The 26,683-nt window shown below is 37.2% G+C and overlaps 1 protein-coding gene across 1 annotated transcript; it reads left to right on the plus strand.

The window, feature by feature from the left end:
- The first annotated feature begins 331 nt into the window (after positions 1-331).
- LOC124166974 lies at positions 332-26,566 on the plus strand. The gene is made up of 10 exons (XM_046544723.1): positions 332-559; positions 1,315-1,439; positions 2,448-2,567; positions 2,752-2,892; positions 3,922-4,148; positions 4,907-5,102; positions 9,697-9,937; positions 19,704-19,988; positions 22,736-23,487; positions 25,919-26,566. The coding sequence occupies exons 1-10, from the start codon at positions 463-465 to the stop codon at positions 25,997-25,999; spliced, it is 2,265 nt and encodes a 754-aa protein (XP_046400679.1). The 5' UTR covers positions 332-462; the 3' UTR covers positions 26,000-26,566.
- Positions 26,567-26,683: the final 117 nt, after the last annotated feature.

A 26,683-nucleotide genomic window follows, 5' to 3' on the forward strand; every position in this document is an offset into this window, starting at 1 on the left:
AGCGAAAAGCAGATTTAAGGATAAATTTTCACGTTTCCTGAAATGTGATACACGTTTACACGTTTCGAGTGATTTGTATTTTCCGCTCTTTTCCCTTTCCGCTACGCTATTCGCAACGCTCCTTGCAACAGGTTCCAACGGACAATGTTAAAACTAATAACTTATCGTAGAAGATTAAAGTAAATAAAATATTGAATGTTAAAAAAATATATTCACCGATAAATTTGTGTATAGTATAAGTTTTAATTTAGGATACTCGTATTATATCAAAATAATCTTAATAAAGAATAATGTAGTTCATTCAAACTTTTTAAGTTGGTCATATTGGTAACAGTTGAGTCGTCGTGAATCCAAGATTTGGCGGTATTTTCTGGTGTTCTGTGAAAAGTATTAGTTCTAGAGTATATAATCTTTGGTAATAGTACTCGGAAATTTTTCGAGTTCGTTCTTGTGCTGGTCAAGATGTATTTAGCCGCGGGAGGAGAAATTGTCAGGTTGTACGATACGGATGAGTACAATTTACACCAAAAGTTCAAGCCGCTGACACATGCCAAGAAAAGTGAGTATTTCACCTGTCAGAATGGTGGGGAACTGTAACCGTGGGTATTTTGCATTGACGATAACATTCATTGGCTTGTTAGCGTTGTTAATTAAATAATTTGACATGTACCTATACAAAGAAGTGATCTATATGTGTATTATGTGAAAACTATTGTTTTTGTTTTATTCTTTTCACTAGTGCGTGTGTATTATTAAAATTTAATTCTTAGCGACCTCCACTGTTTACCTTGGTGCAAACTTCGGTTTTTATCTGTCAAGCTATTTTCAATCAGGATTGATTATTATTGGTAGAAAATTTAACTCGTAACTTTTGATTCCATCATAATAATTGTGTGTCCGTGCTTTAATTATCATTTGAATACCCTTACTTTGGAGTATTTACTAAAAGAAAACATTCTAACCTTCACATGAACTCCATCAGCTGCTATACTGCTACTCCATCCTTCACCCGTATAGTATCTTTTACAAAACTGTTAGTCACTTCCCATACCCCTCTTCAATCCTGCCTCCTTAGGGCATGTATTTTTTAACATACCCATCAAAATTCTTCTGAACCTTACGTCCTGCATTGAATTTGGAAAATTTGAAATTCACAGTTGTGGAAAGCTGTATGGTACCTATTTTTTTCTTAGTTTAAAAAAAATATTTCTATAATTTACTTCACCTTGAGTTTTATAATGAAGTCTTATGGTTAAATTCAACTGCTGGTGGCATCATAGCCATATAAGCTTTTGGTATTTCGTTTGCTTATAGAAATCGTCCGAGATATTGCATGGAGTCCCAATGGAAAATACTTTGGAATCATCGTAGATGCAGATGATTCGTTGGAAGTGACCAAAATGGGGGAAATGATGGAACCTCATGAAAGTATTGCTGTTGTAAGTGACCAAAGTTATTATGTCTTCATATTTTTGGCATGATTAAATGCACGTGGTTTTATCACGTAGGAAGCATTTGAATTGTGATTTTGTATCAAAATCTATTAAGGAATGCACTTATGTTGTTTGTAAATAATATGGAGTATTAAGCACTTTTATATTATGTGATTAATTTTTTTTATATTCTCATGGTATACAGCTCTGTGATATTAGTATATTTGTGTATTTTTATGGTTTGCTTTTACCTATTTCCAAGTGATGCACACTTTTTCCCCTCAGGTTCAGTAGGGAAGGCTATGTTGTTTCATTTTTCACACTTTCAAGGTGATAAATTCTCAAGGCTATTGTATTTTCCATTGTTTAAATAGTTATTTCCTTGTCCTTGTGCTATTTTCTTATTGGTGGAATATTTATTAATGTGTGCACTGTTGGGAAAACTATCCAATCAAAACTTGAGCCACCACTATCAGTCAGTGAAGAAAATCCATTTCTTTTCTGATGGTTATAGATGAGACTAAAATATTTTTAGTGTGAAAGGATAGATCAGTTCCTCTTTTTTGTTGATAATGATTCCAGTTGGATTCCTCGCATCTGTTCTCTGTCACAGGTCTTGGTTCTGGTTCTTAATGATCTCCTTCTGAGGTTATCCTTTTCATTGCTTAATTTTCAAAAGGTGCAAATGATGTAGCATGCATACATACATTTACATGGTTAATAAAAAGTGATTTTTTAGTTCATATTATGCATTTTCAAAAATTGTAGGTATCAAAAGATAATGTTTCTTAATTGGAGTTTAAAATGTGTTTAAAAACTAATCTTTCAAAACTAATCAGTGATTTGACAGGTTGTTTTACTATTGGACAGTTTTTGTATTACTTTCAATTGAATGTGTTTTTCATTATCTGGAATCACAAGTCCTCCTCTGCTGAGTACTGAGCTGATTTAAACTTATGAGTAATTTGTAGTTTTGTTTTTAGTAATTTTGCTTTATTTTATTTTTAATTGCAGAGTGATCCCAATGCCATTGCATTTCCTAAGCAGTCCACTGGCTCAGCTGCTGTTGGTACAAAAGGTGGTGTCATCCACACTGTTGATTATATTAATAAGAAGGCATTAGTAACATTTCCAGTAAGTTTTTGTTGATGCTTTTATGAATTTAACAAATGCTTTTGTAGGCTAGGATGCTCTGTGTTTGTTATTTTGGTTTTGCAGAATATAATGGTGATTTGGAATAACTATGATGATAGAATTGAATTTTAATTTTATACCCTTTTTTCTAGTTTTTGATGCATCATTGTATTAATTTTTACAGTCTTGTGGTAGCAAAATTACATCTATGGATTACAGCAGTACTGATACAACTTTAGCTGTTGGAACAACTAATGGAAAGATTTTCATTGTTGGAGTTCGACCCAAGAAGATTATGCGAGAGTTCAGCCTGCCCACTGCTCAGGTAATTTATTTCATTGTGTTCATAATCATATTTCAGATTTTTCTCACCTCTTATCAGTTTTGATTCCTGCAGTTATCCACTCATTTCTCCTATCAGCTAATCTTTTCATATCCACATATTTCTTCTCTTTTACATCCTTCTTTACCTGTTCCGTATGTTTTGTTTGAGGTCTTCCTTTTTCTGTTCTTGCCATCTCCCTCACTTGTCGCTGGGCTTAAAGCCATTGTGAGCATCCACCTGGTTGCAGGTGGTGGGTCGACCTCTAATTATAGTGGTTAGCTGCAAGATAAGCGAGTTCACCCTTCAAATATGCAGTTGTGGAGAAGAAGTGACGGCATTTCTGAGGGGGTATTGGTCTATCCTTGGGTAAAGTAGGCCATGTAAATGATATTGAAACTTGTGGAGATGCCGTAACTTGGTGACTGGAGGCCGCCAACAATTTTGCCTCTCATCACCCTGGAGAAAGGGCAGCAGCTCTTCTTCTTATGTGTGAATGTGGAAACCATATTGGTTGGTACAGTGACAGACATTTCCCTACAGGCTTGGTAACATTTACTTTAATGGCTGTAGTACTGCGATATGAAAGGCAAGGGGAAACCTACCCCAGCCCACTGTGATCCGGTCGGAGTCCAAAAAAATCCTGAATCCGTCCGTCCCTAATGTATAAGTAATGCTTTGGACATGCATATGTGTTTCTTTGCTGCCAAGAATGAAAATCTGTGATACCTCAGTTGTTTTGCCTGCATTTTACATTAATAACATCTCTTTCCATGTAAAAGATATGTAATGGAAAGTTACATAATTTATTACCGAGATTTGTATCTGTATTATTTCTAAAGTTTGGTTGTAATATTATGGCTTGTTCCAGGTTTATGGGGTGCTTAAGTTGGTGCACCATTTGATTTCTTTGAAATCAGGGTACTTAAATCTTTACTTATGTGATAAAACTAAAAAATTGTTTCTCTCTCCAAGATGGTAGTCCATTTATGACTGGTTGCATTCATGACCATTCTTCTATTTTTGTTTCAGGTTGTTTCGCAAGTAAAATATCACAATGTTAGGAGAGGGATAATGGCGGCCAGCTCCCATGAAGGGGATGTTATCGTGTGGGACACCAATTTCAACAGTGTTGATTGCAAGTTCTCAGATCATACTGCTCAGTGCACGGGTGTAGTTTTCTCACCTTACAACAAGTACTTCATGGCCACTGTTGGCTTTGATTATTGTGTATACTGCTATGACATGAGAGCTAAACGGTGAGTCACGACCTCAATTACTGTACTAGTGCATCGGATGTATTTTAGGAATAGGGAATGGATTTGAAAACTTGGGCCTGATTTCAATCCACTTTGGGGTTACCAGTTGTACTTAAATTCTCTCAATTTCATGAAGAGGTCACGCATTTTTTTACTTAAGGTAAACTTCATAGTCTAGTATGGCTAATGGCTGATTGCGAAGCTGTTCCAGCCTCACTTAAGAAACATGGCTGGTGCAGGCCAAACATTTTGCTATACTATTTGATCTTGGTACTTTAGGCTAAAAGTTGTTTGAAACATAATACATTTATGTTTAAAAGCCATTGTCAGGGTATAAGCAGAGTAACTTCAGGAGCAAGACAAGTCATTAAAATGTGTGCTCTTGCCAAGGATAAATTTTTGTTTTTTTTGTGATGATTTGATTGATTTTTAATAATCCTAGTTGTTTAAGCATAGACTGTTTTGATTTTACATTTTTTTAAAATCTCAATTGGAATGTTAAACTCATATATAATATTAAACACATAGTATATAATACTATTAGGAATAATGTTAGTAATTCTAATACGAATAAATAAATCTTATTTCAGTATGTACCTTGCTGCTATTTTGTAAAAAATCCCTATGTACTTAGCCATTGATATAAAGTCTGGGAAATCAATAATGGAAAGTTCATATGAACCCTCACAATCGACCACAATATTAAATTGGTGTTTGAGCCCGTTCGATTTCCTTAAATTTGTAATTTATCATTTCAGCCAGGTTCTGAAAGCCAGAATCCCAGCAGCTGGTACCTCGCTGGATTGCCACAAGAATGGTAACATCTTGGCTGTTTCTACCGTAAATGGCATCATTGACATATTTGATTTGAGGAACACCGCTGCTCCTGTGAAGGAGCATGTCACCAAAGGCCGTACGATTAAAATTCTATACCAACTTGAACCAGAAGTTGGGGTAAGTTATTTTTCCAGTTCATATTTTTATACCACAGCAGCCTCCTGATTATTCGGCTGCGGTATATCCGTTTACGGATTATTAAAATGTGTGCTCTTGCCAAGGATAAATTTTGTGTTTTTGTGATGATTTGATTGATTTTTAATAATCCTAGTTGTTTAAGCATAGACTGTTTTGATTTTTACATTTTTTTAAATCTCAATTGGAATGTTAAACTCATATAATATAAAACACATAGTATATAATAATATTAAGAATAATATTAATAATTCTATCCATGCATGATTTTCACTCACTCAATATTTTCCGTGATCTTTAAAAAAAATAAAATTGGACGCAAAAGCACCAGGATATTTGCATTTTAATGCAAGGCTACAGCAGCCTTATTTTTTCATTAGAATCCTCTTTTTAAAATGGAATTATTTTCTTTACTTTTTGACTAGGAATGTTTCATGCTAACGTGGACGTCTCCTCTAGCATGCAGACAACGATCTGCGGCAGGAAAAAAACTCTTTGACTTATTTTAAAAGATTCTTCAATGGTTAATGAGTCGCATATTAACACGTTGCGTACGGATGGCGAGAATTCTCGTCATTTTTTTCCCAGAACGTTTTGGACGGATGACGAAGATTCTCGTCATTTAGGCACGTCAACCTGAACAATTTTAAAGCATACCATACGTATTCGCTTGCGATACGCTTTAAAATTGTTTAGGTTGACGCGCCTAAATGATGAGAATCTTTGTCATCCATCCGGAATGCTCAGGAGAAAAATGACAAGAATTCTCGCCATCCATATGCAACGTGTTAAGAGATGTTGTCTACTATCTACATTTGTATATTTCATATCGCAAATGCACAATTATTGCCATGGACTTGCTTGCAGTTGAAGACAGGCCAAATGAACCAGAGATTTCGTTGCACTCGGACATATTTATGCCGTGAATAGTCAAGGTCAAATTGGAGGGGAGGGGAATAGTTGAAGTGAAGGCATCAGGGGAAGTGGAAGTAGAGGTAGCATGAGTCATAGCCAGGCACTCCCCTGCATAGAGAAATTGCCAAAAGTCCTGGTTTCCTATAACCACTTCGACGTGATGGGATGATTGTGCACCCATTACCTTCACATAAGCTCTGTGTTCATGTTATATAAACATCACAATGCACGATCGCGTTCAGGGATCACAGAACTGCGTCCCGCAGCAGTTGCCGGGCAACTTGTGTGAGGCTACTACATGGTGTGGTGCCTGAAGGTGTAGTTTCCAACGTCGCGCAGCGGTTTTTAGCATTTGAGCAAACCAATTTTCTGAATCTGTGGTCTCACAGACACGGGTGTGTGGTTGTCGGAAACTAGTTACATGAAGCAGAATGATTATGAGAAAAATCACTATTGATGCTAAAAAGAACGCAATCCAGATAAGATAGCTGTGAATGATTCCAATAAGCAACCTAAAATAACAAGATAATATGCATTAATACAGTAGAACTTGTTTAGTACGTTTCTGAAGGGACCACAAAAAATGAACGTACTAACCAGGAAAACGTACTAACGAGGAAAGTAAATAATAGCAGTCGCGGTTATTGCAATCAGTGGAAAAGTCGTCATAATTACAAATACTATCGGTAATTCTCATAGGATCGCCTTCCTGAACTCTTTTCACATTTAAAATCAAGAAAATGAGCGCTACATTGAAAAACAATACCATGTGAATAAAAATCGCAATTTTTCATAGATTTCCCGAAGACGATTCCATGATTACGGCATCTATCTCCCGCGATTTATCCTATATATATTTACAGAATGAGGACGAGTGAATCTCTGACAAGCGAAGACAAGTCATTTTTCTTTCTCACAGCGTACTCAGAGAATATAACAACAACCCGGAGTAAGTCAACTGGTTTTTTAAACATCATAAAAATTGGGCAAAATTATATTGACTTTAAAATTACGACAACAGCCGTAGACATTCGCTTCTGGAATGATACCATATCGATTGTAAAATCGATCGATATATCGACTGATGACATGCAAGATTATTAGATTACGACGTAATTACAAGAAAATTTTATATTAAACAGTTGAAATTTACTTTCAAAATTTGTCTAATGTCGTCTGCTTTCGTTCCGAGATCAAGTATTTTTAAGCTAAGCTTCGCGTGGAGATCCAGAGGATCGTCTGCTCCCGCAACAGTAGTCAAGTAAATACGCACGACGTCGAGTTTATGGAGCAGTACTGCTTTAGATGTGGGAATTGTCTAAGACCGTTAAGACTAATTTCTTCATCATGATAACTCGTGCAATAGCAACAGTTGCCCACTCACGAACTTAGTGTGCAGCAGTGGGCATTCCCAAGCGCTCCAAAGGCAACAGAAGGTGAGGAGCTCGGGGTGGGGAAAATTGGGGCTTCCTATTGGCTGTAGTTTTTCATAGTCAGACATTCCCGAAAAATGGCCGCATTTTATTATTCAGCACGTCACAAGAATTCGGAAATACATTTGGATAAATTACAGTCGAAGAAAGAGATGTGGAATGAATGGAAGAATGTTAATGGCTAATAATAATAAATTAAATCATGAATTTAGAGGTTTGCGACCCTTAAGAAGATACTAGAGAACGAATTGCGGGTTGCGTCACGGCAAGCAATTGAGCGTACTAACCAGGAAAGCGCAATTTTTCAAAGGTACTAATCAAATGCTTTTACCTGTATTTTGTTCGGATGGTACCGGGACCGAGAGAAATCGCCGTACTAAGGAGGAAAACGTACTAAGGAGGAACGTACTAACCAAGTTCCACTGTAATAATAATTTTTTAGATTTACAGGAATTATGAAAATTTCATGAAATTAAAGTGAAAGTTTGGATTATTCATGTTTTCTGATTATTATTGCCACCCCTCCACATAATCGGGATAATCGGGAGTGTGCGGTCTCCATGGTTTTCAGTAATATTCTTAAAACACTTGGTAGTAATCTACCGAAGTGTTTGCTACAAAACTTGGATAATAAAATATTTGGGTCGATTGTATGAAATTACTTAAGTTTGCTGAATTCAATTACTGGATTCTACAACAAAAGAGAACACGTAGCAACACAAGAACAAGTTCTACACGAGCGTGGCACAGCTCTTCCATTCTGTGCCAGTGTTCTTACGTGACTGGGTGTGCTTCATCTCACCTTCCTATCTTAGTTTCTTGCTACCCCTGTACCACAGGCTTCAGGAGACTGAACAATAGTGGTTTACACAGTTGGGGAAGCTGTAGGCCCATGGTTTGCTTCCCAGCCAAGGGGAATTTTTTCTCTTCGCAATTGGTATGCATTTTACCACTATTCACTTGGTAGAGGTAGAATATTTCACACTTTCATTGGGACATTGAAATTTCTCAATTTTTACTCTGAGGCCATCGAGCTATCCAGACTATTTTGGCTTTGCGGGGGCATTGAAATAGTTTGGAAGCAATTTAGCCTCCCTTAAGAGGAATATTAATATTTTAAGAAATTGATTGATCTTATGATATGGACTCCTCCATGTTACTGGTCATGAGCATTAAAATTTCTGTGAAAATATTACTACGTTGCACTTTTATTATGATTTTGGAAAAGTCTGGTAATTTTAGTTGCAATCCTGTTTACCATCAGAGCCTCAAAAATACACCACTTGTGAATTCCATTCCATTTCTCACAATTAGAATTAATTTGCAACTAAAATTACCAGACTTTTCCAAAATCATAATAAAAGTGCAACGTAGTAATATTTTCACAGAAATTTTAATGCTCATGACCAGTAACATGGAGGAGTCCATATCATAGGATCAATCAATTTCTTAAAATATTAATATTCCTCTTAAGGGAGGCTAAATTGCTTCCAAACTATTTCAATGCCCCCGCAAAGCCAAAATAGTCTGGATAGCTCGATGGCCTCAGAGTAAAAATTGAGAAATTTAAATTCAATTAGAATTAATTGTGAGAAATGGAAATGAATGGCGATGAACTTTGTGCATACAAATCTGTTGTACTGCAATTTTATATAGTTCATTTGAATTTAATTAATGAAGTTACGCTTCACTTGGTCCGTCAGAGTGCATGCAATTGCTAATGACATGTGTACTATTGAATGTACAGTAAGTCCTCGGCGTACAAGCAGGATGCGTTCCGAGATCTAGTTCGTAAGTTTAAAAACCTAAGCAAGGCATCAAAAAGTGTCGTTATCCTGCAGAATGCCACTCTGCATTACAAATTTGCATTAACTCAAGATGGTGGCAAACTGATCTTGCCGTGCATGCGACGAGGCTGGAGACGAAAAACTTTTGCTGCCCGCAGAAATGAAAAACAGGTGAAATGCTGAACAGTGCCTCACTTCACTACTGTTTAATTGATGCTTTGTTTAGGATGTGGCCAAAAAGCAAGTTCATCTGCGCTGCATTGTGTCGCCCAACCTCAAGGGCACCAAATTTGAAATTTTGGGCACAATTCAATTATTTGAATGTTTGTATCTCTGATAGTTTGAAAGTCGAATGTTTGTAAGCAGAGGACGAACTGTATTCGCTATTTCTTCTTCTTTAAATTTTAAGTGTTAACTTCTTTTGCACATTTATTATTTTAGGATTCAAGGAAGTCTTCATCAGGCAAGGCATCTTCTCTCGAGAGGTTGGTCCACAAGAGAAATTCTTCAGATTTTACAGCTAATCCACTTGGTCCCCCAATTACTGAAACATGCGTCTCCGTGTCTGAAGAATCACGGTCATCTGATGATTCAAGTTTGGACAGTGTATTTTCTCCCATTCGTGTTAAATCTCCAATGAAACCAACCAATGAGATATCTTCACAGTCATCATTGTCGTTAGGTAGGTAATCTATTTATTTTATAAATTCCATTCTAGTTAAACCCTTGTAGTGCTTGCAGGCTTATGTATCGGCTCAGGGGTATTAGTGAGGAGAGTTAATGGCCAATCAGTCGGCCGGGTTATTTTATATTCCTGCCTATCATTTTTTGTACTTCGTTTAGCTTTTGTAACTTTTTAAATATCTGTTATACAGCATACCCATAAGCATTAACACATTCAGTGCGGAGCACATCAATTGACATGGTCCTGTCTAAGCTGAGAAATGGAGCACGTCAATTGATGTGCTATGCTGTTCGGTCCAGGAGCCTTTTCTCCGCCTCCGTGCATGACTAATACAGTAAACTCTTGATTTTACGAAGGCAGTGGGACCGGAAAATTGGCACTTCGTAAAATCGAGTTTCGTAAATTCAAACCTTTTTCATAAGTCACGAAAAAAATGTTCGCTTTTGTTTCTTCCGCCGTTTTTTGTCTTTAGTGGTCTTATTTAAATGTTTTCAGTGGTTATTCTCGGTATAATTTATAGAAAAGGCTTTTTGCTATCGATTTATGATGTGAAAAATCGTTAAATAATTTTACCACCATAAAATTCCCATTTCTTGTTCATACTTCAACATCAACGATCGCTAAAGAAATTCCCGACCAGTTTAGAAAACGTAATCAAATAATGAATTGCAATGTTTATTATAAGAATTAACAGTAATAAATTTGTGGTTAGGAGCCAATAGCTACTATTAAGTATGCAAAAGATGGATATTTGTTTCTGACACCCACGGAATTTTAGCGGCAGCCGGCCTAACCGCCATTTATGTCGCCCTCTATCGCTCAGTGACGAGAAAAAAAGAAAAACAAGGGTCTTAGGCCGTTTCCAAAATAACCTTCGTAAGTTAATATTTCGAGTTACTTCGTATTTTCAGCAGAATGTGCTCTATTTTCACTGAGATTCAATTACGATCATAAATAACGTAGGATGTGATTATCTTCTGGCGAATATTTGAAGTAAATTCTGTTTGATTTCTCCGTCCGACTACTGTGTTCCATCATCTTCGCAGACGTTGCCATAAAAGACTTAATTCTTCATCAGGACTGTATTCTTCATACCGGGTGTGAGGTGACCTGTTCATATAGTATGTTTCTCTCCTTTTATGCCGACAGGAGCAAGGTTCCAACCGGAAAACGACAGGAGAAACATCTTACAGTATCGGAGAAATAAAAATAGAAACGTTATTATCCACATTGATTGTTTTCCTACAAGAGACGTTTTATCATTTCTCAACGTGGTTAAGTATTGGTTCGCTAGCGTGAATTCCCAAAAAATGACACGCAAAAACCTGTACCGTCACCTCATTTAGTTTTCGTGTTCCTTTCTCCGCCGTATTGAAAGTTAGGCAAAGGATCATTGACATAGAGAAAAGATTTTCTTAGTTTTAGCACTAAAAAATAGTCGCGCCATAATCGTAAATAAATATAGTGTGGAAAGAGCAAAAAAATTAATTTCAATTGAAAAGTCAGCTGAGAAGAAGAGAGACAATTATAAGCGCGGCACCATTTTCCCGATAGTGGAAGATACTTCTTCCGCCTCTCTCCGGTTAATAACCTCCCCCCGTTGCAGGTAAAGATGAACCATGCCCTTCTCCACAATCGGGGAACGTTCCCAGTGGGTGGGGTGAATAAGAGTGGGATGGGGATTGCCTGAGGGAAGAAGTGTGGTCAGCACAAGGACTGGTGAAGGGGGCAGGTCAAAGAAGGGTGGGGAAATGGCCTTCAGCTCTGCCTCAGTCTACTTTTGGGGGCCGTATTTTTTTGCGACGCACACAAGCTCAGTCTCCTTAGGGAGGGAGTGAATGGGAAATGCTGGGGAAGGATGGGTTTGGGATGCGTAAGGTGGGTGTCAGCAAGATCAGCCAAAGGCGGCAGGAGGGAAGGGACGGCTTTGGAAAGACAGAACCAGAACCACAGCATGGGAGAACGGGGAAGCACGTGAGAAGAAAGTTCATGGTTAGACTTGGAAGTGCGTCTTCATTACGAGAAGCCTGAAATATAAATTGGCGGTAAATAGAGCCCAGTACTTAAGATATTTAAGTTGTTCATTCACAAAGGCCAATATATACACGAAAAGATAATATGGCGCGGATTGCATGTATCAACGTCCATTTCGGGATGTTATTAATTTCTGTTCCCATTTATAAAAGTAGCAAATAGATTTGAAAGAATGATAATCATGAATAAAAATATCTAAATCGATATCCAAACGCACATGAGCAAAATAGATGAATGTATACATACCGATCCATCGCAAGTAATACCGCTCAAGCTTCTTCTGGTATAGGACTTTAAAATTCTGGATAATGCCTTGGTCCAAGGGCTGGGACTTGCTAGTCGAGTTCGGGGGTAAAAAGAGGACTCAAACATTAGCCAATTTTTGATCTTCCACGTATTTATGAACGGTGGCATTGTCCATTATTAAAACAATTTTGCTGTTCTCTCCAGCAATTTTTCTCTGTAGACGTATAACCGTTTGCTGGAAAATTTCTCGGGTCATCCAGCTGTTTTTATTTGCATGGTAAAAAACGGGGAGGGCTTCCAATTTTACATGTTTTAAGCACCGTGGCCTTTCAAATTTCCCAATGACAACGGGCTTATTTTGTCCGTGCCCGTTTGGTTGACGCACAGCCCCACAGTAACACGCACTTTACTCTTTTTCCCCCCATGGCACCTTTGCCCTTTGAAACCCAGGGTTGCGTCAGGTAATGCATTAAAAAATAGCCCAGTTTCAGGGGCCAGCGAGGGTGAGCTCGTCGAGGAAAGGGTCCCGGATTAGGGAACCTTCGAAGTGCTTCGGCGAAAAGTAGTCAAGTAGTCTTCGAAGTACGTTCACAGCAGTGCAAAGGGTTAATTAGGGGTGTACGAAATACTCCGCGCGACCTTCCTGACATGTTAAACTACGAATTATTGTCGATGCTATGTTTACGAACAGGCACGTAAATATGGGCATAATGTCAGCCGCGATAGTTTAACTGAACTGCTACTCCCCCTAAATTCCCACAATGAGGTTTTTGGCGACCCATTTCTCTCCAAAGTTGCATAATCATTTAAGATTTCGCACTTTTGATGGACCACAGTTGGAAGCGCTGATTTTTTAGCTACTTACGCCGGCGTAACTAGTTTTGTTGACAAATTTTTCGCCGTAGTTCGTATAAACGAATGCCATTTGCTCCTAGGGACCGAGCCGAGGTTCGTAAATTCAAAAAATTTCGTATAATCGAAACTTCGTATAATCGAATAGCGCCATGTATTTAGCATAGGCTTTTCACCGGGACCGCAATATCACTTCGTATAATCGAAAACTTCGTAAAATCCTGCTTCGTAAAATCAAGAGTTTACTGTATCCACTTGAGTCTTTTGATCATGTGTATGGCCTTCTGCAAGCTTCCATCTTTCGAACCGTGTGCACCGTTTGTAAAAAGCAGTATTTAAATGGAAGTTATGGCGTTGAAACCTCCATCTATTTTTCTTTCATATTTTTACGTCCGATTTTGATGACTTTAATGAAAATAGGGCTTGCATTGAATGTGTTAAGAACACACAAAAAATGTTGTCATCATAAAATGCATATTTGACTAAATATAAATATTTTAGTCCAAACCTACAAATACACCTAAAAATCCCTGGAATTCTTCTGTATACCAGATAAAATAAGCTGGCACTAAATGGTTTAGTGGCAGTCATTTATGTTCTTTGAAGTCTTCGAATATTGAAGATCCACCATTGTTAAGTGGTTAATCTCTTATTTCCTATTTAATACTTCGTACTTGAAATGAGTGTCTACTCTCAAGGGGAGACCACGAAACTTGCTCCGCCTTTTACAATGCCGTATTTTTTATGGCATTCGGAATGGAAAACACATATCTGAACTGGTAGTGGTTCCATTGAATGGGCCTTAGTTTGGCTGTAATTAATTATTTTTCATGCGGTACTTTCTACATGCCCCCCCCCCCCCCCCCCCCCCCCCCCCCCCCCCCCCCCCCCCCCGGCTTCGATTTAATTTCGATTGCAGCAAGCCTAGGCTTGAGGAGACATTTTTTACCTTCGTAATGGTTCTTTGGTATTCCACTTAATACCACTACTTACAAAATAATCGTAAATTAAATCCTGTTATTTCAAATCAACGAGTTAAGCCAATTGTCTCTTTTGCTCGCCGTATCCCAAATCGTCCGTAGCCCTTCCTGCGTGAACATAGGAGGACCAACTACAAATGTCATTTCTTCGAAAAAGGCCACCGTTAGGCTCCCCTTCCATCTCCCTGCACGTTGCGGGGAAGGGTAGCTTAGCATGCATTGTTCTGGGGCAATAAAAATATGCCTGCGTTTCAGGACTTCGCGAACTCACTTTGGGTTTGCATCTGCTCCTGTAAAGTTCTAGTGTGTTCACGACGTGTTTTACGAGTAATTCTCTCTTTCTGGTGAGCAGTGGTGTTCTATAGAAGCGATAAAGTGTTCGAGTAAATCACACGAAGTGCAACTGATTTTTGATATCCTGCAAGCCAGGAAATCAACTGTTAAGTGTTGCTTGTTTTGCGTGTTTACAATGGATAGAGCAGGTACATCCAGTTCTCTAGTTCCATCGGAGAGAGAAGGTAGTATAATGCCTTCTTAATTACTCCAAAGAAGACGCAACCGGTGCGGTAATATGCTTCCAAGGTAAGCCAGTTGCATTAAACGATTCACCATTACATTTCTTTCACCGAACACTGTATACCTAATTTATACTTGAATAAATAATTTTTCTCGATAGCATGCTTGCGATAAGAGAACATTTTGTTCGACGTTCATTAATTTAATATAGGGATATCTTCAATTAAAAATTTGCATACTTGTTGAATAATTTTTATCGTGTCATTTCAAAAATTTTGAATTGATATTTCACAGATACTTTGAGGGAAATGGGTGTTATTCAGGACCCCTCAAATCTTGAGGTGTCGCAAAGGGCACGTCTAATCGGTGAGAAAACTGTAATCAAATTTATGGAGATACTTGAAGAGAACATGTTTGTGGAAGAGGAAGAACTGTTCTTGGAGAACGAAGATGTGGAGGCAGATTTTGTTTCCCACAGTGAGTGCGAAGAGGAGTCAACAGAAAGCAGCACGCCCCCGTTGCAAAGTGCCGGTGAATCCTACGAGCCTTCACCAAAATCCCCTAAATACGCGCGGGTTTCTTTGGAAACCAAAATTAAAGTGGTAAATCTCACTAAAGAACACCCTAATTGGTCGCTAGCTACCCGACAGAAGCGAGGAACACATTTACTGAAGAGAAAATATCAACTTAAGTCTTGGAATAAAGACAATGAAAAGGGAGGTACGCGGTTAGATAAGTGCGAAATGATAAAGAAATGCACCTACAATAGATTTTGTGAGGCAAGGAAAAGAAAGGAGCATGTTACGTCCAGATCACTGCAGCAGTGGGGGTTAGCCGTAGCGTATCAACACATGTCACCAGAATTTGAGTTTTCTGCCTCAAGATCCTGGCTGATTAATTTCAAAAAAGATTTAAAATTCGACAGAGAAAAGTGACTAATTATGTTTCTAGTAGGGACATAAAGTCTTTTGATGAAATATTGAAAAGTGCTGAGGTTTTCCAGAAACAAGTTAGTAAACTTATGCCTATGTACGCTCCAGAATAAATTATTAACACAGATCAAACTGGATGTGAGTATCAAGTTGATATAAAACGGACTTTAAGCCATCAGGGAGAAAAGGCCGTGCTCCTGTGTGCTGGAGACAGAAACAAAGTAACTCATTCTTACACAGCCCAATACTCATTAACCTCAGACGGTAAACTCTTACCAAAAGTTTTTCTCTGTATGCAGGAAGTAGGGGGGTCATTCGGTCCTAGAGTGAAAAAAAATGTAGAGGAATTGGAGGAAAGGTGGAAGAACGTTGTCGTGACTTCGTCCAAATCTGGAAAATTGACGACTGATTTGTAGAAGGTCTTTTTAAGAAATGTATTGAAGTCGTACGTATCCACAAATAAATTTCTTCTTATAATAGATTCATGGGGGGGGACAAACAAACCCTGAAATTTACGATGAAGTATTCATGGACGAAAATGACCTGCCAACATGTCAATTAAAAATTATTCCACCGAAATGCATGCCAATTTGGCAACCTTGTGACGTGTATTTTTATCGCCAGGTAAAACTATTCATTTCTCAGATTCAAAATTATTCTTACTTCAAGAGATCCGTGAAATAAGTTCGAGGGAAGACGAAATTCGTATACATTCGCTGGTGCACGATCAACTATCATCACCGAAATTCTACTGCATGCTTCAATACGCATGGTATGCGTCAAAACTTGTACAGACTAGAAGTTTTTTTCAGAATGTGCGTCAGGTCTGTTTCCCTGACGAAGTTTCGAGGACGAATTGTACATGCGGGGGACAATGCTTTATTCGATGTTTTTGGTGCGCGATCAATATGTGCTTCATTTGTTTTTATGATGATTACCATCCAAGCACCTGTCCCCACGAACTCCCTGCGATTTAACAAAGGTATGCCAAATTAAGGAGAAAAAATTGGCAATGTCATGTTCGACGTTGTTCAGTTAAAGGTTTATTTCCGTTTGTTTACAATGGAGAGTGAGTCCATCAGGTGGCCTTGTTCATTACAGTGCAATCCTCGAAAGAACGGTCACATAAGTTCTGCTGGGAGAAGAGGGGTGCGTCATAAAGGGGGGGAGTGCTGTTAGTGACCTTTGGTCGGCAGTGGAGGGGATGAAGTGCAGTGTCGGGGATTAGGAATGGGCTGAGGGTTTTTTCAAAAACATTCATCCCTTGGGAATCCCTAAAATTTTTGCCCGAGGTTCCCGCTTCGGAAGATGGGACGGATTCGCACAGCAGCAAATAGGGTACCCCGTGAAGGGTGCCCATTGTCGCCAGGAAAATAAAGGGGCGTCCGATGGTGGGAGTGGATGGGGAGAAGGCCTCTGGTCGCCAATGGCTTCCAGCAGGCTTCAGAGTGGACGCCGTTGACGCTGGTTTTTTGGCAGTCGGTAGGAAATGCAGGGGAGTGGGGGAAGTTCGCCGTGGCAAGGACATAAAGAAGCTTCGTTCTCAATGAATGCCTACGGAAAATGAAAAACTGTGAAAAAGAATGGGGGAAGGGAATTCCCAGTCTTTCGTCCTGAAGTCGTTGGATGCGGTGGAGAAAGGAAGTCATTTACTGGAAACTGGTGGTGGGAGGGGAAGAACTGGATTAGTCTATGAGAAAGTAAGTCTTCTGTTTGCAATATATTTTTAAATTATCTAGCGCATATTTCACTCAGAGATAACGAGTAAATAAGCTAATTTTGTCTCATCTCTGCGATATATGTTCGAATGACTCAAAATCGCCGGATCATCCGAAATTAACTTCAATTACAATTCTCATAACTTAACTTATAATATTTTGTAGAACATAAAGTTATTTCCTTCGGGCGCTTCTTTTATTTTTAGGATTGTATAAGTAAACACCTTTTTCAACAACGTGAATTACAATAGTGTTTGAGCGACAAGGGAATTTTTATCATTTCTGTGTCCTTCTTAATTAAATTTTTATGCACGCTCCAAGCTTTAATTTTAAGTGCTCTCGGAAAAAGCTGTATTCATATTTGGTTTTATAATTGATCAGAATAAGCTACACCTAACATTAAAGTTCGGGGGAACACCAACTCTTTCTAGTGTAGTATTCACTCCTATCTCCGCGTTGGGAATAGGCCTGCTGAAATACCAAAGAACCAATACGAAGGTAAAAAAATGTCTCCTCTAGCCTAGGCTTGCTGCAATTGAAATTAAATCGAAGCCGGGGAGGGGGGGGGGGGAATGAAGAAAAAAAGTCGTTCTCACCGAGCCGCATACGCAGGACCCCGCGTTGGGAGTCGTCGACGCTGACCACTACACCACGGCCTCGCTTGACGGAGATGTTGAAATTTTAACTTGTTATACGGCATGTAGAGAGTACCGCATGAAAAATAATTAATTACAGCCCAACTAAGGCCCATTCAATGGAACCACTACCAGTTCAGATATGTGTTTTCCATTCCGAATGCCATAAAAAATACGGCATTGAAAAAGGCGGAGCAAGTTTCGTGGTCTCCCCTTGTCAGTGTGGTATGCAAAATTAAAATCATCTAGCATTATTTTTAAGGTCCTGCTAAGTGAGTTTTTGTCAAAGGAAAGACTTGAAACCTGATTAACTTCCTAAGATTTCCAAACAAATATGTTGTGGTGTAAATGTGCTGGGCGCATTGTTCCTGTGGGGTACTTTGTAATAATTTTTTTCTATTTACGTGGGGCATCAGAAGATTCTGTTTGTTTGAAATATGGTTATTGCAACCCAGAGTATATTCTGATACATGTGTGTAGTAGTTGCTCTGCTCAGTTGGATTTTTTGAAAAGATTTATTCATAACATAGTTCAGCTTGATTTTACTGAAGTTAAAATTTTAATTTTAAGAATTCAACGAGTGATTCGAGAATAGATTCATGTATATTTTCATCCAGGAACGAATTAGTATTTTGATAGTATATATATTTCTTCTCGAGTTTATCTTGCATTTCTTAAGTATGTAAAAGTTTTTGTTAGCTTCTAAGAAGGTTCCACCAATATGCAAAAGAATTGCCATTTTCATGATTATTTCTGAATGTGCTTTTCTGAAGCCTGTCCAAATGTTACAAAGCCTGTCTGATATGGATGATTGGGTGAGTATTTGTTATCAGTTCCACCGATTCTTGAGTTTAGAACAAGAATTAGAACAGGAGCCAAAAAGAATCTGTTATGGAAAAATTTTCTTAGTAGCCATTTTGAAATCTTTTCACTTACTGAAACTTATTGGTTATGGATTCTAGTTTTGTAAACTGGGTTGTCAGTGCACTTAGAATAAAGGGTTTAATGTGAAATTCACACATGAAAGAAAGTATTATTGGTTGAATTTAAATTGAACTTAAACATCTAAATTATAAAGGGCCATGTTAGGCAGGTATTACATTATATTTCACCAATAGAATTCTTTGCATTTGATTATATGCCATTTTCAAAAAACTCCCTTAATGATGTGGGGTGGGTCAATTACATGTATATTCAAATTTATATCGATAGTTGGTGAAAGGATGTCATTAATAGCTCGGTTGATGTAGACTGAAATTTCTTTGGAGATAACTTGGTATATTAATACAGACAGTTTTTATAATATCTAAACAAAAATTATCAATGGCTATTGAAACTTGAGCAATGAAAATGAAACACTTGATTAAGAAACAAGGCCTAGAACCAATGCCAGGAACAGAATCAGAATTGGGACTGACAAAAAAGTGAAACTGACCCACTGAGATTCTGGAATGATGAGATGACTGCATGAGCATTTGCCAGTTGCCTGTACAAAAGCTCGGTGAACTTGATTTTCAAGCATTACTGATGGTATGATGCTACAGAAACGTGTCACATTGTGGTGTTTCTATTGTAACTTAAGTGCAAAGTGACCTCATGGAACACAGTCTGTCAATGTTGTTTCTCTTTCGTAATGGAATTTGATGCAAATGTCTCTCCTGGAGCCTTGATCATGCCACATCACGTAATTTAGTGATGGAATGGTGGTTCTTGAAAGCCAGAGCTTAATGTACAGTTCAGTAGCATTCATGTTGGAATCTCCTTGAAAGAGTTTGATTTGAGAACAATTCATGTCTTGGGAGTTTTCAGTACAATCATTATTGTCCACTTTTTCTTTATTATCTTTTCAGCTGTCAAGCAGCGAAGCTGCCACCTTTTAAGTGAAGACTTAAAGACTCCATCAAGTGCTTTATCCAAAAAGGGAAGTCCTGCTGGCCACAGCCTAACGTGCAATAATTCAGAGGAGTTTGTTGCTGGCTTATTGAGGACTGCTTCAAAAACTAGAGCTGAATTTGGGCATTTGTGTAGTATCAATGAAACCGGTAGTGAAGAGAAAAAGTTATCTCAAACTGTGGAGAATTCAACTGATCCTAAAATTCCTCTGATAACCATTTCAAATGGTCACTCAAAAGATGGTGAGTAAGGGTAGAATTTTTATAATTTACCATGTAATGTATTTTTGTTTATGCTGATTATCAGTTGTTTCATTGGATTACCCATCCCTCAATTCCCAAGCCAATTCTCCAAACCCTCCCATTCCTTCACTGTTTAACATTTGTGTCTTTTCTTTGAATTTGAACGTTCTTACCTGACTCTTAATTTTGGCTTGTAATTTCAACTACAGGCGGTCCTCGACTTTCGTACAATTCGCACTTTCGTACGTTCAAAATTGACACCTTTTACTCGACTTTCGTACGCTAAATTCGGACTTTCGGACGCTGGTCCGTAATTTTTTTAAAATTCCCGCTATGTTTATTTCGCATCCCAACATTCAATTGTTTCAAATTGCAGTATCGGCAGTATATGCGAACAATATGAACGTATATACTGAAGGAAATTGTTGGTAATTGACTCTGATCTAGGTGATTTATTTGAGAGAGAGACTGCCTGCTATAGGCTCCTTTATCAAGAGAAGAGGAAAGCCTTCATTGAAGATATTTTTCAAAAGAAGTTGACTAGACATCATCGAATAGCTTTCAATAAAACTAGTAAGACCTTCTTTCTAATTGTGTTTTTTTCGTTTGAGTGCTGTTTAATTCATGTAAACCTTCAGCAACGATATTGCACGAAATATCACACGAATTCCGTTTGTCTTTTGTCTTTTTTTAATAACATGCGGAATATACGCGATCACGAATGTCACCTGCCAAATATCGAATTTTGGTGTAAAAATTAAAAGGTATCCAGAGTGCGGGTTCAACGAATACAATTTTTTATGCTACTTGATATATCCTTTTATTTATAGTGGACGTAATAAGTGGAATGTCAACTTAAACGCCAAGAGGAAGTTTCACACGATAGCCAACGGAGTTCTTGTTTTTTAAACTTATATTTGCATTTTCTGCGTATTTTCGAAATAAATTAGGCGATTTGAGGAGTTTTATTAATATATTATTAAAATTAAGTCAATTGAAATGAATTCCATGAAAAAAAGGTTTTAGTACGTAAATTCCGCTCTTTTGGAACGTAACCCCTAATTAGTATGGAAGTCAATGGTTCGACTTTCGTACAATTCGACTTTCGTACAAGTTTTCGGGAACGCATTGTGTACGAAAGTCGGGGACCGCCTGTATTTCGTTACTTGTCTGTTATAATGAAGAAAACAAATGTATCATTTTTACATTGCCATAATTTACCTCCTTATGCGACCCTATTTTTGATGTTTTACCGATACCTTTCATCATCATAATAAGTCAACAATCCTAAAATTCATTTGATTCAGCTCTCCATTCCTTTCTTTTATCTGCTAGCCTTTTCATAGCGATGTATATTTTCTATTTCACAACTTTTATAAACTGTCTCATGTAGCGTATTTAAGACTGTCCATTACCCTTCTTTCCTTACACCTGTCCTTCAATAATTGTTTTCGTCGGGCCATTGTGCCTCATAATTAGAGATACGTGAAAATCGCACTTTCATTTTTATTTTATCGCACTTTCAATCAATCTTTCAACTAGCAGCTGGCCAGTCGCTCACATGATTTAAGCGGTGAGTGTCGGTGGAGCATTTAAATTGCGCTCGGCACAAAATGTACAAAGTTTGCCGTCAAAGAGGCAAATTTGCATGAAAATATCATAAAAGTCCAGTCATCGCATCTATATCGCATGTATCGCATTCGCGATTTTCACGCATCTCTACTCATAATGTAGTCAACTAAGTTGTCCCATCTTCTCATTAAGGTTTTTAGAAGAGTTTTCTTTTCTCTGACTCTTCTTAGCAGTTCCTCATTACTTACTGGGTTGATCCATTTTTTTCTTCGACATTCTTTGGTAGCACCACATGTCAAATGCTTCTACTTTCGACTTCTCTGCTGCTGTCAACATCCTAGCCTCACTCCCATAGAGAAACATTCTCCATGCTTTGCATCTGATGAATCGCTTCCTTGTAACTAGTCATATTATTTTAATTAATAACTCGCGCAAATCGAGGTAAATTCTTGAATAAATCAATTTATCCAGGAGAATAGCAATATAAACCACACCAGGGTAACACAATGGTAAATGCTCCCTCGATGTAGGTGTCCATAATTCTTGTTGAAAAATACATATACGACTCTTGTTTTGATATGTGGTTCCGTCCTCCACTTAATGGGATTTTTGTTGGCCCTTGCCATCTTCCTCTTAAGTAAGAATAAGATTCTTGTTATTTATTATTTTTTGTGTGTGCCTGTTACCAAACCAGGGTGAAATGATTTAAGAGCATCATTTGATAAAGGCTAACTTTCCTAGGTTCATATGATGTTTACAGTGGAATATTTGATTTGACACACATTATGTAATATGTTAACATGCTTCTAAAGAAATAATTGAATAAACTAATTATTAATGCATACTGAATTTTCATGTTGTAACTTTAAGACTCTATCATTAGTTAACTCTGCCACTGATTTTTTCAAGGAAATTTCACTTCCTTAACCTTTTGTTAACATATTACATAATAACTCCATTTGTTTAAGAAGAATGTGTGGACACTGTTTGAATTTGACTTGAAAATTAATCAATTCAATGTTTTTTGCTTTGTTTTGAAAATGTTTGGAGATTTGTTCATTTAATTTTTATTAATTTTGCTCATTTTTATTTGAAATGAAAAGTCATGATTTTCACAAAACCAAACTAAGCTATGTATTTGTTATTTTATTAGCTATCTATATCATTTTTTTCAGATTACAAAACATCTGATGAGGCTTCCAAACTGTCTGAGGTGAAGCTATCATTTTTGAATAATAATCAGAAATTTGCATTCCCTTCTCCCAAAAAAGGGAGTCCTAGTGTTCATGGCTTTACATGTAATACCACAGAAGAGTTTGCTGCTAATTTGGTGAACGATGTGTCCACAGCAAGGTGCAATCAGCCACGTCCACTTTTGGGAAATATCAATGAAATGTCTGAAGGTGAAGAGACCAAATTCCAAAAATCAACTCATGACTTGATTGTCCTCAGTACTCCGCAGATGCCCGTCAAAAATGGGCATCAGAAGGATAGTGTAATTCCTGCTAGTCCCAAGGAAAGTGGCCATAGTGATCATTCTAACGTTATTGAGGAAGTGTTATCGACGTGTAATCGAGAAGAGGAAGATGAACTTTCGGAAGTGGACACTAGTGACTTGCTTCAGAAGTACTCAATTACGAGAGAGTTAGGAAAAGAGTGTGATGTGACATTGTCACTGAATCAGACTAATGACTTTCGTTCAGTTGGAGAGGATGTTGCAGTTGTTCAGGCTGAGGAAGGCTCTCCTAAGACTCCTGTGGAAGACGAAGCTAGGGATGAGGCTTGTGCTGTTGCACCGATGCCCAGTGAATGTCTGTCCACCCTCAAGGAATACATTGATGATAAGTATATGGAGCTAATTGATGTGTTGCACTCCAATTGCTCAAAAATGCATCTCTTCAACATGTTCATCAATTCAAAAGAGGAGGTGAGTACATATTCCATGATATTTTGCACATTAAATTCTAGGTTAGGTTGGCAGTCTAGTGAGCAGAGTGGTAAAATGCTAATCGAAGGGTCTGTGGTTCAAACTCTGGGTAAAGCCCTCAGAGCCCCCGAACAAAAATCCTATACGTGCAGGGTGGCCTAGTGAAAGTAACTGGCCCCAATGCCCCTAATGTGTGAATTTCTCATTTCTGTGGCTTAGTCTGGGGTGAGCTCTACCCCATCTATCCAAACAACTGTTGGGTTGAATCACTGAGTGAAAAGAAAAGAAATTGAATTGAATATTTAGGTCGTTTTCTGCCCAAAGCATGTTGGTGCTGAAAGTTGGTTAATATTTAACTTGAAAAACTATTGATTATTTCTCACATAAGAATTGCTGCGTATTTGTGGGGAAGAAAAAGCATTTCTTCCTAGTGCTGCATACTTCCAAGCATACCTATGCCTTGCTTCCGATACTAAAGCAATTATCTTTGGAAAATGACTCCTACTTAAGACCAGTTGCTTCCTTTCCTGTAGTTCCAGTTGAATTGGCCAACTGATTTTCTGTCATTTACAGTATTTAACTTCTTCTTCAGTACTTTAACTTCTTCAGTACTTCATTCTTTCTGCTTACACGTGAAAGGCATGGCAAGTACCTCATAAAATAAATTTGGTTGACATGATAGCTAGTTGGTCATAAATATTTCATACTGCTAATTTTTATTCATTGCTATCATTGTATTCAGATGTCTCAAACAACACCTATCATAAAATCAACTTTAATATGATCATCTTATGGTACTTCAAATGCAATTCATATCTGCCATAGTAGCTAGTCATGAAGAATTGCATAGTTTATTTTAATTAATTATAATCTCAGGTAAAATTACCAAGTTGATGGATGAAGTTTCTTCTTTGAAGGAGGAAGTGATGAAGCGCTTAGTTTTAATGGATGACTTGTAATTTTAAAGTTGCGATTATAATGCAAATGTAACTTCCAATGTAAAAGTTAATAAACTAATGGATGTTTTGCTTTGATAAACTGATTCCTCCCCCTAGTTACCATCCATAAGTTTTTAGCTTCATCTTACTGCTAAAATTGATGATTACTTTCATACACATTAGTTAGTCATTCTATGTTGAGAGAAAAAAAGCACAGTTAATGGCATTGTATACAAGAATGCCTCAATTGCAGTAACATGTTTAAAATAATGGTTGGAAAAAGGGCAGTACCATTCAAGTCTTCAAAAATCAGTACCATTGAAGTTTAGATCGTAAATCTTGTTTTAAGATTACAGAAGGTTATTATATCATAAATGTATATCGATGGCTAAGTTCTAACAACATGTATAAACAAAGTGTAATACAGTAAAACCTCTTTATATCGTAATGGAGGGGACCAAAATTGGGGCAATTTGATGTATGGAGGTTCACTATAGAGAGGTTTTAGTGATAGACACCATTTTTTCATATCCTTCGGAAATGAAAGGTACTATTGTCTTTTAAATCGTTATATTTATGTGTTTAAACAAACGCATGCATTAGTGAACATATATTTATTATTTATTAATAACAGTAAGGGAGCGCTATCACATGATTTTTACCACAATTCAAGAGGAAACGATGTAATCTCTCTCAATTCAACAGTCTTTTAAATTGATTAGGATAGTTGGATACCTTTTTTCTTATTTACTGTTATGTATTCTCTCATATGGAACAAAATAGCCATAACTTATGATTAACATGAAAATGACAGCATATTAAAGGTGTATACGAAGAAAATAAATGTGAAGCATTTATTGCTGATAGTTTCATTCCATGTACGTAATTGCGGCTGCATTAATGGTCTCTAGTTGTCTCGGTACGATTTGCAGAGCTGGTTTGGCCATCTTGGTGGTGCCTCGAGGTTCACTATTTAGAGGTTTGCCTATAAATTTACATGTAAATCTGACGGGACTAAAGGGGTGGTATGATGTATGGAGGTTTACAATGTAAAGAGGTTTCTTACATAGAGGTTTTACTGTAACATCAAAAAAATAAAATACAAGCAAAAAATTACTCTTTTCTTGCAAAAGAATGCTTCTTTTTCAATTTTATGAACTGTTGGTTTTTAATTTCAGTGTACAAGTAAAAAAAATAAATCGTTTTTTTGGTCTCCTGAAAAGTTGCCATTTTTGAGATACGTGTTCTTAGAACTTAGCCATCAATATATGCATTTAACCATTTCTGTTAATGTTCAAATTTATCACAGCGTAAAATTTAAACTTTTTTATTCATGAAGGTAATATTGAAATCAAATAGTTTACAATATTTATAGTGTGTATTTTAATGAGTAGCTTTTCTAATCTCTAATCCTAAGCATGTTAGGCTTGTGTGACTCCATTTATGAAGTGAAAGATTTTGTGTTTAATTTATTTCCATTAATGCCCTTTCAGATCATGCTGGAAAAGATTCTTAAGATCTTGGAGAAGCAGACAAATGTTCAGAAAGTGGATAAATGTGTGGGAACTCGATGAGTATGGGTGTATTGCTGTCTACATGTGGTGCAGTGTTAATCACCACTATCTGTGATAGTCATTTTGAAATTGTCTTGTAAATAGTAACACCATTACTAAATGTACAGAACATATGAAATGGGCTTTTCATGTGTTCTTTATTTTATGGGGTTTTATGCTATTTATTGTTTCTAAGGTGTGTGAAATGTTAACTGATATCTTAAGCTTTAATGTTGTTGCCTGTCACATTTTAATATGATAAGTTTTTAATTTAATATTTTTTTTCAATTTTAATCTGTATAGACATCTCAAGTTGCTTTACAAGTCATGTTTGTTGTTCCTGAAGGTTTGCCTTAACTTGAAAGTATGCCGAAGTAAAACCATGTAATAATTTACCCCTTTTTGATGCTGGTGTTGAAAATATTTACTGAAATAATAGCTTCAATTAGATGCCAATATTTTAATGTATCAGCTGATAAGTTTTCTTTTATGAATATGCAAATGTCTTTTTTAAATAAGAATTCTATTTTAAACTTGTGCCATAACAAATTTCAGTCCAGGTTGTACAAATAAATATTTTTTCCTATTTTTTAGCAGATTTCATTTACTATTGCAGATACAGTGGAACTTGGTTAGTACGTTCCTCCTTAGTACGTTTTCCTCCTTAGTACGGCGATTTCCCTCGGTCCCGGTACCATCCGAACA

This window comes from Ischnura elegans, chromosome 10 (assembly GCF_921293095.1).
Source record: "Ischnura elegans chromosome 10, ioIscEleg1.1, whole genome shotgun sequence".
Classification (NCBI taxonomy): domain Eukaryota; kingdom Metazoa; phylum Arthropoda; class Insecta; order Odonata; family Coenagrionidae; genus Ischnura; species Ischnura elegans.

Excerpts from the sequence above, each read along its gene's own strand:
- LOC124166974 (XM_046544723.1), top strand. The coding sequence starts at position 463 with ATGTATTTAGCCGCGGGAGGAGAAATTGTCAGGTTGTACGATACGGAT. Across the intron at positions 2,568-2,751 it reads AGGCATTAGTAACATTTCCA|TCTTGTGGTAGCAAAATTAC; the intron begins GTAAGTTTTTGT and ends TAATTTTTACAG. Across the intron at positions 4,149-4,906 it reads TATGACATGAGAGCTAAACG|CCAGGTTCTGAAAGCCAGAA; the intron begins GTGAGTCACGAC and ends TTATCATTTCAG.